The sequence below is a fragment of the Chaetodon auriga genome, chromosome 2 (assembly GCF_051107435.1).
Source record: "Chaetodon auriga isolate fChaAug3 chromosome 2, fChaAug3.hap1, whole genome shotgun sequence".
In the NCBI taxonomy this organism is placed as follows: domain Eukaryota; kingdom Metazoa; phylum Chordata; class Actinopteri; order Chaetodontiformes; family Chaetodontidae; genus Chaetodon; species Chaetodon auriga.
The window spans coordinates 14,177,728-14,196,802 of record NC_135075.1 but is presented as its reverse complement, the minus strand read 5'-3'; the positions used below and the strand labels follow the sequence as shown (position 1 = coordinate 14,196,802).

At 42.0% G+C, this 19,075-nt stretch overlaps 1 protein-coding gene across 1 annotated transcript; it reads right to left on the bottom strand.

Annotated features, from left to right (window-relative positions):
- Positions 1 to 316: 316 nt before the first annotated feature.
- Positions 317 to 17,630, bottom strand: LOC143339180 (SPRY domain-containing protein 3-like). The gene is made up of 11 exons (XM_076760275.1): positions 17,529 to 17,630; positions 15,893 to 16,039; positions 15,660 to 15,735; positions 12,422 to 12,546; positions 10,511 to 10,643; positions 10,208 to 10,396; positions 6,276 to 6,425; positions 4,316 to 4,373; positions 3,558 to 3,677; positions 3,345 to 3,472; positions 317 to 3,252 (listed from the first exon to the last, which is right to left on the bottom strand). Exons 2-11 carry the CDS (start codon positions 16,018 to 16,020, stop codon positions 3,118 to 3,120), a joined length of 1,242 nt encoding a protein of 413 aa, XP_076616390.1. The 5' UTR covers positions 16,021 to 16,039; positions 17,529 to 17,630; the 3' UTR covers positions 317 to 3,117.
- Between the last annotated feature and the right edge of the window lie 1,445 nt (positions 17,631 to 19,075).

The following is a 19,075-nucleotide window of genomic DNA, read 5'->3' as shown; positions in this document are numbered from 1 at the left end:
ATTTTTAAGAGATCTAACAGGACTGAAAACTTCTAACACCAGTTAACCCAAATAATGCCATAATGTATTTGCTTCACTGCTTTTGAAACACTGTTGGCTACAAAAACTGCTTTACCAAATTATCAAGAGTTCAACTCTTGAAAATATACATATATTTCAAAATGTTACCACCAGTACTACGACACACAACTGTGGGGAGCTGTGATCAAAGTATTAGGACTGCATTTTCAGATACATCTAAGTCAACAGACGGCACTAAATGTGATTCATATAAAACTTGACACAACAGAAACAAGTGGTCATTGGTGCAGTGGAAGTAAACATTCTTTATTTTTTACATGACTTTAGCATGTTTTTGTGATTGCTTTAAGTGAAAAGAGGGAATGAGATAAAAGTCAAGATCAACAAAAACATACCTGACAGGATGTAAACACGGGCTGGATAGACAGAAGCTATCAGAGAGGCCCTGACTGTGTTACACGTCATGCTTAATTAAACCAAAAATAAAGGTGGGCTAAATACTAAAGGCGTGTGGTAGATGGCCGGCAGTAGCAGGAGACCGTCATTACCTCCTATGAACTAAGATGAATCATCAAACCTGGACGATGACGGTGAAAAAACACGAGTACACCCTGTGAACAGTACAGGCGGACGTGAGGATGTGCAGAGTGTTTCCTCAGCACACCACTAGCAGCAGGTGAGCAACACATGAACAGTCTTTAACCTTTCCTGCTGACCAGGGAGACTTTTCATGGACGCCATCAATCCTTATTCAAATGAGTAGCCCAGGAAGATACAGAGTCCAGGGGTTGGGTTGGGTTTTTGTTTTTTCAATCTTTGCAGTGACATCTACAGACATGAGACACCTTTGAGGTGAGGTGTCGAAGTGTGGACGTGGCTCCACAGTCAGCATGAAAAAAGTCCTACACCTGGATCCTATGACCAGGAGTATGATGTGATAAAGGATCCAGACTGGATCTTTCCATGCAGGCACTTTGCTCATTGGGTCAAATGTTTAAAAGCAGTCTGGTTGTAAAATCTGCTTCTAACATCATCAAGTTCTTGGCTGTAAAGTACTGCAGGTAAAACTTAAAACTCTCTAAAAGTTCTGTGTGTCACCATCAATCAACACCTGTTGGTTTATCCTCATAAATAACTCAAAGTGTAGCACAGAGGTCTGCAGAAAACCCTGTTACAGGTTACACCTGTTACACCTTTGTCTCGACGGTTTTGGTACAACGTAGGTGCTGTGTGGAGAATTTGGTGTCATGAATAGAAAACTCTAACTTAACAGTCTTATAACTTGGCACAACAACCTGGGAAAAGCGGTCAAAAGTCTTCTTAACAGTCTTCAACTGCAAAAAAAAGGATTGATTAGAAAACAAGTTTGTGGTCAAACAAACCAAAAAACATAAAAAATGCATTACAGGTTTGGAGCAATCAACGGTTGATTCAGCATAGAGCAAAATCACAAAAATAACAAAACAAAAGACAAGATATTTCATTTTGATTTTCAAATATACCTGAGAACAGCAAACATTAGAGTATGGCTTCATTTTCAACATTCAGATCTGAAGTCAAATATTCAAATGTTGAACTCGTAAGTAATTTAATACAAAAATGTTGTTAAGTCCTTAATTATTCTTGTCCTGACAGGGTTCAATACTCTTAACGGTTTTCCCTTTTTGAGATATTTGACATCCATTTCATCAAAATACCTCATGATCCACAGAAAATGAACATCAGGACTTCAAATGACTTCAAATCAAGAGGCTTGACTGAGTTTAACTCAGGGATCAGTGATTTCCTTGGTTTGTTTGTTTGCGCGTGCGTGTGTGTGTGTGTGTGTGTGTGTGTGTGCTTGGAGAACAGGTGTGCAGTTACACTTGGACACAAAATATCTCTATACTGGAAAAACACATTCAAAGGCAACATCAGCTGGTACTGAAATATCAACAGATCCATGCTGACACCTCACTAACCTCTGACATGATTTAGGTTTTACTGTCACAAATGTTTAGCCCTAACATTTTGGAGTGATTGTGACTGTATTTAATGACAGGACATCATCTAGAATCAGGTGAAAATCACACCGATAGCAGCTAGTTATAAAACCCCAGTTCCAAAGAAGTTGGGACGCTGTGTAAAACACATAAAAACAATTCAATCATGGGCGAATGAAGTGTGTTCAACAAAGGCTTCATGAATTGTTCCTGAGCCCATGTAGTAATATCCTTTATACAGTCATGTGTTTCACAAAGTGGTGAAGTGGTTAAAAAGGATTAGGCAGTGATCGCCTTCTGTTTTCTCTAGATTTTGCACAGCATCTGACCAGGATTGTAAAAACAACCTGGATTCGGAGTCTTGCTTTTAAAACCGCTTCCTCCACTATCACAATTAAAGGTCATAATGATGGATTTCATTTCAACAACCTGTGATTACATTTAATTATCCCATAGTTCCTAATGCATGTGGCTTGCTCAGTTGCCAGCGTGTGATGTAATGACTCCATTTCAGCAAGCAATCACACTCAGACAGAAGCACGGTGATAAAGCACCAGTTTTTAAACCCACTGTTCACTACGTTGTTTTTGGCAAGACGTCCTGAGCATTATTTTTTCACGCCATCACTCTCACCACTGAGTGTCAGTAATGCACCATCAATAGGAGGAAGTACCGCAGAGCACTGGTAATGAGCACAATGTGGCTGCAGGCTGTGGGAGCGGCACTATGAATCTGCTCACTTATGTCCACTTGTTGGCTGGGGTCTGCTCTGATTGGACTGTTTCATTCATTATTTGGCACCCCATGTTATTTGTTAACTTTACTCTGAGTGATGGAATTGTCAAAAATAGTGTTTTACCCTCACACACAATTTTCTTTGGAAATCACTCTTTTAAGGCACACGTGTTAATATCAACATACATTATTTTGATCATCCTTACAGCAGGAGGGTGCCACAGTCTCCCTCCTCTACACTGGAGTGACTTTTCAAGTAACACCTGCAGTCTGTTGATGTGGAGGCATTATTTATTGTCCGATCTCCTAAATGAACCAGAGCTCAATCATTCCACCTTTCTCTGATTTCACCACTCAGCTTTCATCTTCTCCACTCAGCTCAGCCACTGAGGGGGTGCAGGTCCACTCTGACCTTCTCCCCAATGCTCATCATGCCAATCGTGGGGTACAAGCCTCCTTCGGGCACGACCACTTCCCGACGGCCCACCACCTTTCCATTTCTGGTGAAGAACACCTGTTCAAACAGCAAAGAGATAATAAGACTATTTGCACTGAAGGCTTTAAGAGTCGCTGGTTTGATATTCCCAGATTTTGACAGCATCTCACCATGACCTTCCTCCCCTCCACATCTTCTCCCTCCTCCTCCTCCTCCCCATCTTCGTTTCCTGCATACAATTCGTTCTGAACCTCAACGGGCTTAGAAAACATCTCGAGGTCCCAGTCGTCTACGTCATCTGTAAGAACCGAGACGCAGAAAGTCAATTAAAGATGGTACATGACGAGGAACAGCGCTTCTGAAATAATATGAAAGATGTTCACCTTCACCATCGAGGCTGTAGTCGCGTGGAAACATGATCCCACAGCCCATAATGTCCCCTTCAAAGCAGCGTGGTCCAAACGGGTCCCCGACCCCGCTGCCCTTGAACAGCTTTCCATCATCTACAATGAACCACTGGTTAGTGCTTCATGTCACAGACATGAGAGACACAATCAAGACGGTCAAAACACAAGACAACACCTGCCATCGCTAAATCTTAAACAAATCTTTTTGTTTGGTTGAGCAGTGTACCGGAACATCCATCCATTCATCTTCTCAACCACTGATCCTATTAAGCCAACACACTCTGTGCAGACAGACAGACTGATTCCCACTCACTCCTACAGACAATTTAGAGTTTCCAGTTCACTTGACCTGCATGATTTAGACTGTGGGAGGAAACCAGAGCAACCGGAGGAAGCCCACGTGCACTCAGGAGAGAACACGTATCAAATAATATACTGGAACAATAACAGTCTTAAGTTTAGTGGAAACTGGTCTCAGCAAAGCTCTGTGCAGCGGAAGCCAAAGACAGCCACAGACATCAATGACAACCTTTAAAAAATTCATTACTATTGACACTGATAATAATAAAATATTGACGTCTGTTCTCTCTACCGGAAACATGAGTGACAATTTGGTGCCATGACCAGTGTGACTGTTGGTGACACAGTGAAATAGAGGATAGAACATAAACCACTGTCCACAATGAATGCAGAGAAACACACACAATGCACCATCATGATGAGCCAGCACCCACCTGCATGGTACGCTATGGACCCTCTGCTCCAGCCTGGATGTCTGTTTTTGGGGTAGTCCTGAGAAACAAAGGAGAAAGTCACGTCTTATGATTCATTAACACATCAACCAGTCTGAACAATGTCTTCATGCATTTCATGTATTCATTCATTTTCACTGCTGGAAGAGCAGTCATTTTCTCTTGGACCTCTTTTTTTTGAATTGGGAAAACTCAAATTTCAAAATACTAAAAGAAAATATTGCTTCAGTGTATAGTGTGACAGAAGCTGATGATCTCAGACAGGTGCAGAAAGGACGTAAAAACTCTACGATGAGGTGAAACCAAGCCAAAAGTGTCACTTTTATGAAGGCAGTTCGTGGGACAAACAGCAAACCAGCGCCATTACTCATCAAGCAATGTGACAGCAGTGACTTTCTGTGTCTGGAGGGACAAACAGAACTCTACTCTGAAATGTTCAGTCTATTTCAGGGAGGTTTAAGTAGCCATATAAGTCCCTGTGTGAGCAGAGCACCGGTGTGATGATGGGCACAGCGACAGGTATGAAAATTAGGCGTCGGAAGGAGAAAGCATGAGAAGATAAGACGGAAGCAACACCGCAGAATTAAAGAGACGAGGTGTCTGTAATGACTGGAACAAGACTTTTCCCTGAAGCAACAAAAGAGAAAAGGAATGCACCAAAAACAAATGCACCTTTATCCAACGTAAGCAGCCATTGAGCAACTAGTAACTGTGTTACGCTGGGACAGAGAGAGACACCTTTGTTTTGATTTGTTGCAGCAAGACGTAACGCTTCCCATCAGCAGGCTGATGCGCCTTGTAGGAGATGACGGGGGGATGGAACGAAACCTCAGGAATGACCGTCTGATGGATTTATAATGCTCCAGCAGAACCGCAGACACATTGAGGAAAAACAACTCCTGCAAAACAATCAGCGAAATGACAGAGCTCCATTCTCCACGCCGTCTGACCCGGGGGCACGACATGCCCACACAGAGTAACTCATGGCAGAGGAGTCGGGGGGGGCTTCATGTTAAGGGCGAGTGCAGCGGTGATCCACCACCTCCCAGGCAGTGAGCAGCACCACAGCTGGCAAAACAGCAGCGTGGTTAGTAAGACTGATGCTCGAGCAATTAGCGTCCGACAACTGAGAGGGACCAGTGCTGCCCATCCCAGAGGAGAGCAGCGACCTCTGAGACACACTTCGCTTCAAATCTGCCATGTAAAACGGCACGATGACTGCATCCTGAGCGGCTATTACGCTGATTTTATTTATATTAAACACAATGTGCACAAGTTCATGATGATTTCATAGGAGGCCGAAGGCAGCTGATTGCATCTCTGATGTGTAAACACTCAACAAGTCTTCTCTCAGCCTTATTTCCAAAATATGGATCATCACTTGCTGTCATCATTTCAGATTAAAACCACCAAACTGAGCCAAATTAATTAGGATATCAGCCTTTAATTGCTTCGCCTGAGGAACTCCTGCGTGCTTTTGATTCTTCTCTGTTTATTCCACCATGTGTGCGGTGACTCACAGCTGGGAAAGAGGAAGTAAAATAAGGCAGAAACTGAAAGAAACCGACACAAATACAATAATCTCCTGTTATCTCATCAGTAACCTTTAGCACACTTGACTGCAGTCTTCTGGTTAACATGGCAGATTAGCATGTGAATGGAACAACCTGCTTTCTATGGAAAACCAGATGTGGGGATGAAATGAGACAATATTTATTCTGTTGTTAGCTTTTCCTCTTTCGGTCATCCATCACTCAGACTGGAAACAGTGAGAGCAGTGATGTGTATGAGGGAGAGCGATGACGAGGCGTGAGGGCAGAGGGTGGTGGGGGGTTTTTTGCACTGACAGATAACCACAGAGTGCGTACAGTAAGTAACACGCCGTGTCAATGATAATGACATGTGGTCATTATGGCGATGACTAAAACAAGGAGCCTCTTACCCTGCGTGCCAGCCCCAGGGCGATGTAGCACTTCTCTCCAGCATCTGTGATCTCCAGTTCAAAGTAGTGGAAGCGCGTGTTGAGAGGCCGGCGGGCCTGAGCCAAGCCCACGTCCATGATGCTCTTCCCTCTACCCGTGTACTTCAGCAGCTGCACAGGTTAAGGTAGAATACAGGTTACGGCTGAACACAGAGAGCGGATCAATGTCTCTAAACTTTTCTCAGCATCTTAGCACGAGAACTTAAAACAGTATCTGCTATGTCCTCCAGAGTCTGAGGTCATTTTCACAGTTTTGCTTTATCAAAATCTCTATGTCTTATACTAAAAATGCACTTGGAGTAAATCAACTTAATGGGTTAAACAAACAAAACTTAAGTGTTCATTCTGGTCCTCAGTTTACTTTAATGATTAAACACTTTCAGCTGTATGTGAAGATGCATTAACAATGGTTCAAATGACTACATGCCTTTTAGCCTCTTTTAGCTCATGGTTTCTTTTTTCCAGTCGACAAACTCAACTCAGACAGTTGTATGCAGATAAAAATCTCAGATAAACTGACTGTACACTACCTGTCCAGCACCAAACAGCGGACAGACAAAGCACAGGTGTTTGAAATCGGATTGCATCACGCACATAAGAAGAAACTTTACAGACGTTCTTCATGCACACAGATCTGACAATAACAATGCATCATACACTACAGGACATTAAGATTATCATTCCAGAGGGAGCAATGCACCACCTCATGTGATCTCACATGATCTAAACAAAATGGAGAATGATGTGGCGCAACATTGGGAATAAATCAGTTCAAAACTCCTGTAGTTTGAGCCTGGCTTTAGCAACTAACTAGGCGGTGAACATAGTGGAACATCTAGCAGGTAAAGAGACAGATATTTCTCCCAAAAAGAAGAGTGAATATTGGATTTACCTTTGTGCTACAGCCAAAAACACAACTCCAAATGAACGCTAATGTTGCATGTAAACAGACTGCTGCTACAGATGCTTCTGTAGCCTTACCTGGTCTGACCAGTGGCTTATGGTGCCTAATGTTAGCTTATGTTAGTTAACTTAAGTAGATATGGCTGACTTAATGACCCTTTTCTGTTACTACACATCGTTTTAGCATAGAACAGTTGCACAGGCTCGCTTTAAGCAGCCTGTTTGTCCCATATAGAGCTGAAGTCCTGCCTGTTTTCCAAAGAAGCTTCTGTTCCACTAAACCACAATGCAGAATGCATTACTGTCAATATTATGTTTGAACCAGCTCAAACTGTGTTGGAGGCTAATGAGGAGCAAAAATGACTTGCTTTTAGTGTAGATTAAAAACTCGTTTGTGTCTTTAATTGCTTAAATAAACAAATCTAAACACTGCCTAGCTTTACTCAAACAGGCTGTTAAACCCACTGTGTGTTTAGGTGTGTCAACAAAACCAGAGGAAGAGTTCATTGAAATTATTGTAATGACTCAAAAACTCCTGCGTTCACCCCAGATGGCACACTACGTTTCACTGCTAGCGACGGTGCGTCTGATCGTGCTCTGGCCTGGATGCTGCTCCCCTCTCAGGCTGGTAGAGGCAGGAGTTGAAAAAGAGGAGAGCGAGCATGTTTTATTCACACATTATCCTGTTAGGGACGTTAGATGATGAGATGAAAAAAATAGGTTGCGACGTCATGCAGCGCTTTCTTTCCTGGAAAAATAGGGCAGATTTCATCCCTGCACAGCACTGTTTGGGTACTGAAAGCAAAGCTGCAGCAATGGTTTGCTACGCGCAGCAGAGGAAATCAACCCCATCAAAGCTGGATCCTTCTCCAGAGTGACCTTCATAAATGTCACGAACACAAAGGACCACAACACAACCAACAGTGAAGACAAAAGACTTCGTAGTCCATGTGTCTCAGCCCAACAACAGTATCGGGGTGACGGTTGTAACTCAGACCTTTTCTCTTGTACCACTGATCTCAGGAACACGCCATGACGTCCACACAGTCCACACCCTGTCACTGAGTCAGCAGCCGAGAATCAGCCCGATCTGATCAGTGTCACCAGGGTTTTGGTAGAAGTCGATCAGTAAAAAATACACTTTGGGTGTTGACTGAAGGTTGTATATGTGTCTGTTAGATCCATCTATACGCTGACTAACAGAGCTGTTGGCCTTGTTGTTAACATGCGACTCGCTTTGAGCGTGTTCTTGTAAAATTTCTATCAACAAAGACAACATGTCTAATGTTTTAATGCAACTTCATTGATTTTTGTAAATATCTGCTTATTCTGGATTTGATGCAGCAGCACATTTCATACACGTTGGGACAGGAGCCACTAAAGACTGGGAAAGATGTGGAACGCTCCAAAAAACACCTGTTTGGAACATTCCACAGGTAAACAGGTTGATTGGTAACAGGTGATAGTATCATGATTGGGTATGAAAGGGGCATCCTGGAAAGGCTCAGTCGATCACAAGAGAGGATGGAGAGAGGTTCACCACTTTGTGAACACATGATTGAATAAAGGATGTTACTACATGGACTCGGGAACACTTTGTAAAACTGTAAAAGGGTTGTATTTTCTGTAATCTAGAACAGTGTTAACACATGTGATGACGAGTCAACTCACAGCTTGAACTAACAACGACTCATCAAATAGGAAACTCTTTGGTCGGGGCAGCACTAATGGGATGAGACCAACAGTGTTTGAAATGTGTGATCTCATTACACTCAACCACTGTCACTTCAGCACCAATAGCAACATTATGCTGGTTCGAGGCTTAAAGCTGAAATCATACACATATTTAAATATATCACATTTTAAGCCTCATTCATCAGCATTTACAGACTGACTCACTTCTGGAGAACTTGTGTTTTCTTCAGACACAATGAAAGCTGAAAGTAAATCAGCAATCTCTGAACAAAGTGTGTTCTTTTCAGTTTATTTCAAGGCAAAATTGGATTTTGTGTGTCTTCATAAACAGTGTTTAACACACCAGCACATCAACGCTTTTAAAACGTATCCAATAAATTCGTGACCTGACACAGAATCACAACTAACAGCAAAATCAAACAGAGTAACACCTGAAGTGAGTGTTTGGACAAATGGAGAGAAACTGCGGAGGCTCAAATAGATACAGAAACCCAGAAACTAGGATACATTGTCACAATAAAACATCACCTTCAAAGCGCGCTGCTCTGTATCTCATGAGCCTTGAAATCCCACATCTTGCTTTGTGACTGACTTGTTTTTCTGTCCTGACAGCTCTCATGTAGTGTTAAGACGTGCACATGTGTAATTGATGAGTTCCAGGGAGATCAGACTGCGGTTTGTGAGCCCTGCATTCAAACAGGACAGGGCCAAATTTGTAGAAATAAAGGATAATTAAATGTGCGGGTGGCATACAAGTTACTCGCTCCTGCCTGAGGGCCATTCACCTGCGATCCCCTCCCATCCTTTTCAATTCAGGTTTTGTGAGTATCAACGGCTGAGTCAAACACAAACACTGCAGCCCCCGTCACAGGGAGGGGTGGACACCCAACGAGAGAGAGACACAGAGAGACAGAGACACAGAGAGAGAGGTCAAGGAGCACACTAAAGAAAATAGTGTTTGTATTATTTTTTGTTAACTCTTCTTGTTAAGTATTTACCAAAAACTTAAAATTTACTTCAGAATTTCAGTATTGACTCTGAGATTTGGTTTAGGGCTTAAGTGACATCATTGGAGAAGATCTGTCAGATTTTGTGCAGCTCCCTCTGGAGCCACAACAGGCTTTATACAAGCTTTTTTCTCACATGCGGGTGCATTCTCCAGACCTGTGAACAGACAACCTGTCAGAGTTTTATGTTACCTTTTAATGTCCCTGACCAGCAGACCCACTCACAGCAGAATTAGTAAAACTATAACAAAAACCTTTTTTTTTTTCTGTCTCTGCAGCAGGACTTACCGTGCCAGTCACCTTGACGTCATGGAGACGGCCCCAGTCCTCTTCATGACTATCCACTATCATCTGTCCTTCATCCTCCTCCATCGTCCATTCAGCGTTCAGGTCCAGCAGCACTTCTTCCCCCAAGGAGTGCATTCCCACAGCAGGGTAGAGGCCATCGGGAAAGGCTGGGATTTCCACGCTGCCGACCTTAGCACACATTCAGGTACAGCATCAAACCATGAATAAATTCATTTGTAAAATTGTACAGGTTGAGTAAATTCTGTCCAGGCCAAAGCAATATGATAGTAATGGAGTACTTACTTCCTTGCCATTCTTGGTAAAAAACACTGTCAACTGTCCGTCATCCGAGTCCGGACATATTCCACAGCCGATTCTGTCCCCTATGCAGCACTTTGGACCAAACTGCTGTCCTACAGTGTTACCATTATACAGCCTGCGAAAGGACAAGTAGGAGAGGTTCAACGGCTGATCATTAAGCTTCATCACTGTCAGATTTTGTAGATAGAGAAAGAAACATCAGAAGACAGAAGACAAAAAACTGAATGCAATCCAACAAACTGTATTTACAGGCAATAGATTTACAAAGTGTTCCTGAGCCCTTTCTACATTCATGTGTTCACAAAGTGGTGAACCTCTCTCCATCCTCGCTTGTGAACGACTGAGCCTTTCCAGGATGCCTCTTTCATACCCAATCATGATACTATCACCTGTTACCAATGAACCTGTTTACCTGTGGAATGTTCCAAACAGGTGTTTTTGGAGCATTCCACATCTGTCCCAGTCTTTAGTCGCTCCTGTCCCAACGTGTTTGAAATGTGCTGCGGACATCAAACTGTATTTGTACTGTTTTCAATTGAGCACATATCAAAAAAGATAAGCAAATGATCACATTCTCTGTTTTTCACAGCATTGCGACCTAAACCCCATTTCATTTTGCCTCATGGTCTGACTACTGCAAACATTATGTTTCAGTAGTAATGTGGAGACAGTTGCTGTGGGAAAAGTGGACATCTGCAGGGCGGCTGAAACTTCTCAAAGCTTTCCTATTAACATAATGACAAAATGTTAATTAACATACCTGACAAGTCACATCAGCATATGAAATGTATCAGTAAAATGTTCACTGACATCGTCTTTCACCTGCTGTGTGACAAAATAGGCCATCTTACAATACACTACGTGCACTTTTTATGGTAATGTTCAGACACTGGCAGCGCTGGATTAAGGTTTGGTATAGATTATGGTCTGTTTTAATAAAGAAAAACTCAGCAGTGACCTGAGACATGAAATTCTTTATTAACATTAAACTGAAATCACGTGAACCCTGGATTTTACTGTCACAGTTCTACACTTCGTACGCCCACCATCCACCCCGACCACCTCCCTGCACCTCCAGTGCAGTACACAAATGTAGCGTTTCATTCATTCAAAGAAACGTTGTCTCTGAGCAGAGTCCAGGGCCAGGCAGCGATTACACTGTCACCACAACGTTATTATGAAAACAATTTAGTAATATACAAGCCTAATTTCTAGCAGACGGCTGCTCCGTGTGAGCCCGACAGCGTGGCAGAAGCAGCGCTGCACACCACGTTTCCCTGCCAAAGAGGCTGCAGATGGACTGACTGAGCTTGAATACAGGAGGACATTACCCAGCCCCACCCACTCCCTCCAACTCTCCTCATCCACACACAGACAGCAGAGTTGGGGGCTGTTGGGAGTTATGGTTGTAGATTTTTTTTTCTTTTGTCAGAAAGACTTGAGGCTATTCGAAAAACGTTGCCAGCTGAGGTCGGTGGCTGCTTGTCGGTCGCAATCTCCCTCTCCCATCATTTCCGATCAGCTATCTACTGTCAAAGGTCTAATGGAGCCAGCAGCGCTTGTGTGCTGTTGATCTGACGTTTTTAGGGGTTATTGAATTTACATCAATTTACAAAATGCTGTCATAAACACCAGGAAACAGAGAGGAAACATTCACAAAGTTGATAACTGATCTTGTGCAACAAATCCTGGTGTTTGTTGTATCACTCAGCTGCTCTAAAGAGGTGGTCTGACATAAGTGTGCGGCTTCTCGAACCTCCAGTCAGTGCTTCAAACATCAGAACAGATACATAGAGGAGACGTATGACACTGCGCTGCTGCATCTCCATGTCGCGTGTCATTAAGAACATGTTCACTCTACAGCGTGTAAAGAAAACCCTCCTTGTCACATACTTGCCATCATCAGCATGAAAAGCCACAGAGTGTGGGAGCCAGCCCGGCTGATGGTCCAGCTTGTAGAACTGAGGCACCAGACCCACAGCAATCATTCCCCTCACTCCTGTATCGGTGATCTTCACCTGCAGAGACCATAGGTTGAATTAGCACCAAGAAACATTGAGAGGTGTCTTAAAACAGTAATATCAGCAAATGCGCCTCATTTCATGTGACATTCAGAGGCGTGAGCATCAGAACACAGCCAGTAGTTTTGGATATTACTGTTTCTTCAGAACAGTGTGATGAGTCATTTTATCCTTCCTCTGATACATCTAAGGACGCCAACCTTGAATTTAAAAGACGCTGTTGTAACACCCAGCACAACGAGTCATGAACCATTTTTCACTGAGAGACAGCAGAAAGAGAACAAAGTGTGATGAGGCAGAGGAAGAGGAGGCGTATTTTTATCTATTCTTCTATTCTCTTTTGGTGGGTGTTGCCAGGCAAGGGTGATTCAGCCACTGAGATCAAATAAATAACATGCACAGTACCAGTAGGTCATGTTCACAAAATGATGCTTATACAGCCAACACTACTTTATAATTCTATGAAAAATACTACGAGTTTACAGCCGTGCAAGCTGCTCTGTGAAGCTGTACTGAAGCACAGAGAGGCTTTGTGCTAAATGCTAATGCTAGCAGAATGCCAACTACCATGCTGATTGGTAACAGATATAATATTTGTTGATCTTAGTTTAGCATTTTAGCATGTTATTACCTGACAATTACAACAGCCCCACTAAGGCTCATGGGATTGTCATTAGTTTTGCAGCTATGCAGTCATAAACTAAAGTAGTGGACATATAAACGTTTGATGCTGGTGCTGCTAATGGTGTCAGGGAATCATCAGAGGGATTCAATCTCGAATGTCACGAATGTCTGTACAAAATTTCAAAGCCATCTACCCAATAGTAGTTGAGTAGTTGTCTACCTCCTGGTTCATAATTGACTGATTTTATGGAAGGAAAATCATCCAAAGGGACATAAAAACTTTATAATGCCCACGTGAGTGCTGCAGGGTTATTAAAATAAGGATGTTAAGTTAAGATCAAGCTCCACCCCAGATTTTTACACGCCATTTCGTTTTGCTTTTGGGTTGACACGACTTCTCTTTTCACTTCATGAGATTTCCAAACCGACCTGAAACTCTACAGTATCTCTTTGTACGCGCTGCCTGTTGAAGTGAAAAACCCTTCAGTAAAGAGCTGGCCTTCATCATTGTTATCATAACTGAATACTGACCATATGACATCATCCCTGGGGAGCCCTACATGGACGCACCGCAATCAGAGCACGGCTGGCAAATCCAGGGCAAGGAGAAGAGGAAACTGTCAAGTTCTTTCCCATGACCTCAACACTGGTCTCCTGAGAGAGACAAGTAATACGTCCCCATTTTCTGTGTCAGTGTGAACCCTAAAATCTACGATCAGCATCCACTTCACTACCATTTGTAAGCCCATATTTCTCATTTACGCAAATGGCTTCCTCCCTCCTCCTACGTGACTCCCACAAAGTGAGTCACAATGATGAAACACGCGTTAAGTATAAAGGTTGAGCGGGTTAGTTACTGTTTCACTACACGTCAGACCGGGGGCAGGATGTGTGTGTTAGGCAAGTTTGGACACGGTTTATTCAGAGAAGCGGTCCCTTCGTCTTCGAATGTTTGTGCACTGCAGACAAATAAACAAAGCAGCACATGGTTGCTGGTGAGCTGGGACTTATTTGGCTCTGTGAAACGGATTTGTCAGGGCTGAGATAAGAAAGACCTGGCATCAGATCGAGTCACTGCACCCATCAATAATAATATAATGTCAGCAAGTGGACATTTCAGACCCCATTTTACAGGGTAAACATTTTCAACGACCCACAGAGCTAACATTATCTTAATTAACTGACCAGCTACAGCTGATAAAACCTGCCCAACACAGCTGTGATTTCAGGCAGCAAGGTCGACAGTGACGCCTGCTTTTGTCCGACTGAAATCAAGAACTCGCTGATTTAGAGTTCAAGTTGAAAGTCTGCCTTCGTTATCACTGTAAACAGCATGTGTTCAGTGCTGGGATGGAGTGCTCGACAGGTATAGCAACAGTAACTCAGAGGAGTGGGACTTACAACACCTCTGTATGAAGTGAATTTATGTTTTTAGCATTTTTTAATTTTTTTTTTTTTATTTTTGCATTTTTCCAATTCTCCTCTGATTCCAAAACATATCGTTATCGCTTCTTAATCACAAAGGCTTTACAATAAAAATGATGCAATGAGACATGTTTTCTGTGTCAACATCACAGCTGTTCAAGAAAAGGTGCAAGCTGGCAAACCTGCTCAGCATGCAGAGGAGAATCGTTTCAATCCAAAAAATGATGCTGGTATTATCTGTGCCGACGGCTTCGGACTGTGCTCATGATTTTGGCATACCATGACCTGAAGAATCAGTCTGAGAATGTATCTATTTCCTAGCTGAAAGATCTTTGTTTCTTAGATAAGTGCCATAATTTCTTTTTCACTATGGCTCTAAAGGATGAAGGCAAGCAGTCAGACATGCTGGCATGATGACCTGCCACGTCTCCTCTCATTATCACAGAACAAGAGCTGTGTCCTAAAACCAAAAAAACATGAATTCACTTATTTCCAGACCCAAGGAGCTCCTCTAGGTCTGCTGTGCACTGCACTGTGGGGCAGTAAGTGTCCGTCAATACCTCAAATAATAATTTGTATGTACACAAGCATCCTTGATTATAAAAAAAAACATGAAAAATAACATTCTAATGGATTTCAAGCCAAAAAAAAACTCTTGAAATTCTGTGTACAACATGAATAAGACAGAAAGTGATCGTTTGACATACACTCAAACGAAAACAGTACAAAGACAATATATTCAATATTTGACCTCAGCAGTTTCATTGATTTTTGTAAATATATATTTACTCTAAATTTGATGCAGCAACACATTTCAAACAAGTTGGGACAGGAGCAACTCATGACTGGGAAAGATGTGGAATGCTCCAAAAACACCTGTTTGGAACATTCCACAGGTAAACAGGTTGATTGGTAACAGGTGAGAGTATCATGATTGGGTATGAAAGGAGCATCCTGGAAAGGCTCAGTCGCTCACAAGCGAGGATGGAGAGAGGTTCACTAATTGTCACTCCTGTGCCACATTAATGTCCTCAGATTGAAAGGAAATGATCAACTCTTACTTCATAATAGCGATTTCTTCTCGTCAATGGCCTGGCTGCCACAAAACAACCAACTTCATCTGAATTTCCATGATACCTACAGAGACAACCGCGGAGAAGAACAACTTATTACTACAGATATCACTTCTGCCAGATGCGAGCAGAGTGAATTCTCAACCAGCAGAGGAAGGGACCAAACCACTCGAGTGTGCAGTTCAAACTCTCGTGGTGCCATTGCTGGCCATCACTGTTACCTGAGTATGTCTCCATCTCTCAGCATCCTTTTCAGACGCTCCCGGTATCGCACCGGTCGCGCTTCACGAATTTCTCGAATTCGCCTCCTCCAGTTCAGAAAGCGATAATGAAGGTTTATGTCTTCCATGTCTGAAAATCATTCCAATCTAGGACACGGGGAAACAAATGAAAAAGATGTGTTACTGATTTAGAGAATTATAAAAATCAACTAAAATTAGCCACTAATCTGAAGAAAACAGGCTGCTTTATGTATACAATGTATCTGCTGATCTTTTCAATTAAACGTTCAAACAAAAGCCTCCAGTGTTTGTTCAGTCAATCATTACAGCCATAAAAGCTGTTGGGCGTAAGGGATACAAACACAGCAACAGCAAGGTCCTCCTTGAAAACACAGCAAACATCTTTGACCACGACATGATTACCAGTGTTGCCTGACAACAAGAAAGACCTGGGTTTGAACCTCGGGGCCAAACCCTTTGCGTGAGGAGATGGTGCGTTTGTTTTTTTCCATTTTAGTTTAATCCCACATTCCAAAGACAAGCAAAGGCCTGGACAGTGACTGTACACTGCCAACAGGCATCAACGTGAGTCCCCTGTTCGTGTTAGTCCTGTGATGGTCAGGTGTGGGTGTCTTCCACCCAATGTCAACTGTGACTGACTCAAGTATAGACTGGCTCTTCTGTTAATACTGTGAGAGACATCCGGTTCACTGATGTGTCTCTAGTCTGAAATACTGCAGACCTAAAAACCAACATTTGAACTCAATGCCCCACTGGTGTAGAATGCAAGTAATGATTATTTTCATAACTGGTTCATCTGCTGATTATTGTCTCTGTGAATAAATCAATGGTTTAGTCTCTAACGTGTCAGAGCAACACCTCAATGTCTGAACATCAGATAACTAGACAAGAAAAACAGCAAATCTGAAAACCTGAAATAACGGGATTCAAGAAAATTTGGCATTTTGCTCAATAAATGACTGCCGATGAATGATTAATCTATTTTCACAGTGTCTGCGGATTATTTTTCTGTCAATCAACTAATCGATCAGCGCATCAGCCCAGCACTGGTGCACTTTAACCTGTGCACTTAATTGGATTTTGTTGTCGGCTTATGTAATCAAAATCAGGGTGAATGAGGTGAACACACCTTTTTGAAAGAGTCAGGTCATAAGGAAGAACAAACGTGTCTGACTGCTTGGATTTTTAAGTTTGCCTTACAGAACGACGTGGAGTTCTCGCGTACTGACATTTTAAGTTTCGTTATTGAAAGACTGAAAGTAATTTAAGGGCGATTTTTTTTCCAAAGTGATGATGAAACTAAGTGAACAGCCAACATACGACTGAATAAAATTGTTGAAGCTGTAACGGTTAATGTAATTTCATAAAGTAAACAAATGTGCGACATCGTATTATCATTTGTTGCGCTAACTTGTCTGGTTTACCTATTTCCGAGCCTTCCCTAAACACAGCATCGTATTTCCCAAACTACGGGCAGGACTCTGTTGGCCGGCTAGCTGCTTTCAGCGATACAACATAACCGCGCTGTTTGGCTAATAATGTCCTGAAAACATAACTACACCCCGAGTTAGCCACAAACTGTTCAAAACCTATTTGTGTCGTGTTGGTTCCTTACTTTTTATAAACGTGTAACGCGTCGTCCTTTGGGTTTTCTTCCAATTTTAAGGAGATGAAGTCTGTCACTTCAGGTCCAACCTGTGCTGCCGGAAGTCCCGCCCTCTCAACCAATCGCATCACAGGACTAAATTCAGCGTCATTAACCAGTGCAGTGCCAAGTGCGCGCGCGCGCGCGCGCGCCCATAAAAGTTTTTTTTCTCATATTTTCCTTCATATTGCATATGTTTTTTACATACATTTATATAAGCCTTCACGTATATAGGCTGGGAAAAAAGTTTATCACCTTGTGCGAAAAGAAGCATTGTCACCTCAATGTTTTTATGAAAAAATTAAAAATGTTAAGTAATGCTTAACTGTCTGAAATTAGACTTCTTGGAACGAACCACAGAGTGGCTGAAGCTGTGCTTTAAGATGAGATAAGATAAGATAAGATAAGCAAGCTAAGCCAGCAAGTATTAGCAGGCAGCAAGTATTACAGAAAACAAACACAGAGGCACAAAAGGGCCAAGATAAAAAAGTGTACAGGATACAGAATAGAAAACAGCTATGTATATGTACATTTGTACAGATTCAAAATATACCAAAAGCCATAAAAAGTGCTATTGCCAATATTCTTATTAGAAAAACTACTAATGTCATATATTGTATTGTACTTGAGAAATACTAATGCACTTGAGAAATACTAGGTCTAAGTATATGCACAATATATACAGTTTATGAAAGTACTGTTGCCAATATGGATAATAAATAGTGTTATTGCACAGTCCAGATAAATATACAACTTAGAAATGGATAATGTGAGCATATATTAGCATTGATAACAGTAGTGCAAGACAAAATGGGCTTATGATGTTGAATTGAGAAAGACAGCATCAACACAGAGCTACATTACGTGATGTCGCACTGTGTTTATAGTCACAGTAAGGAGGACAGTCCACTGAGGTTACGTTTAAACATCTTTCTCTGTGGTAGTAATCTGTGAGAAGCATAAAGAAGAGAAAGACAGTTTGGTACTTTACCAAAACTCCTTCTGTAAGTGAAGCATATGTTACTAATGATACAAGATGTTGGTAATATGAATAAAATCTTCTATCACAGTGTAACTATTTGATGTGATACCGATATAAACCATTATATAGGCCGGTACAATTTTTTGAAAATGAATGAAATAAATTGAAACCATTATATAAAATACATTAAAAGGAAAGACCAGATGGGACTGTTTTTGTCAACAAATCAAGATTTCTCATCACATTCATGCAAATCCTACTAATTCAGTATCGCCCACAGAGGCCTAATAGGTATTAAGGGATAAATCATTCACATCAAGCAGTCTTACCTCTACTTAAGAGATTTTTACGTCATTATACTCATTCTCTTTCTATCCGTGGGTATTGGTCTTCGTTTGTAACTAAATAGTATTTGTACCTGAGATCAAGTGGTCACAAGCTGGATATCAATACATCAAGTTAGAAGACAGGCTGTCAGACTTTTTAAGATTGTGTCTTCTAATTTAATCTGTTTGTGACTCACAGACAGTGGAAT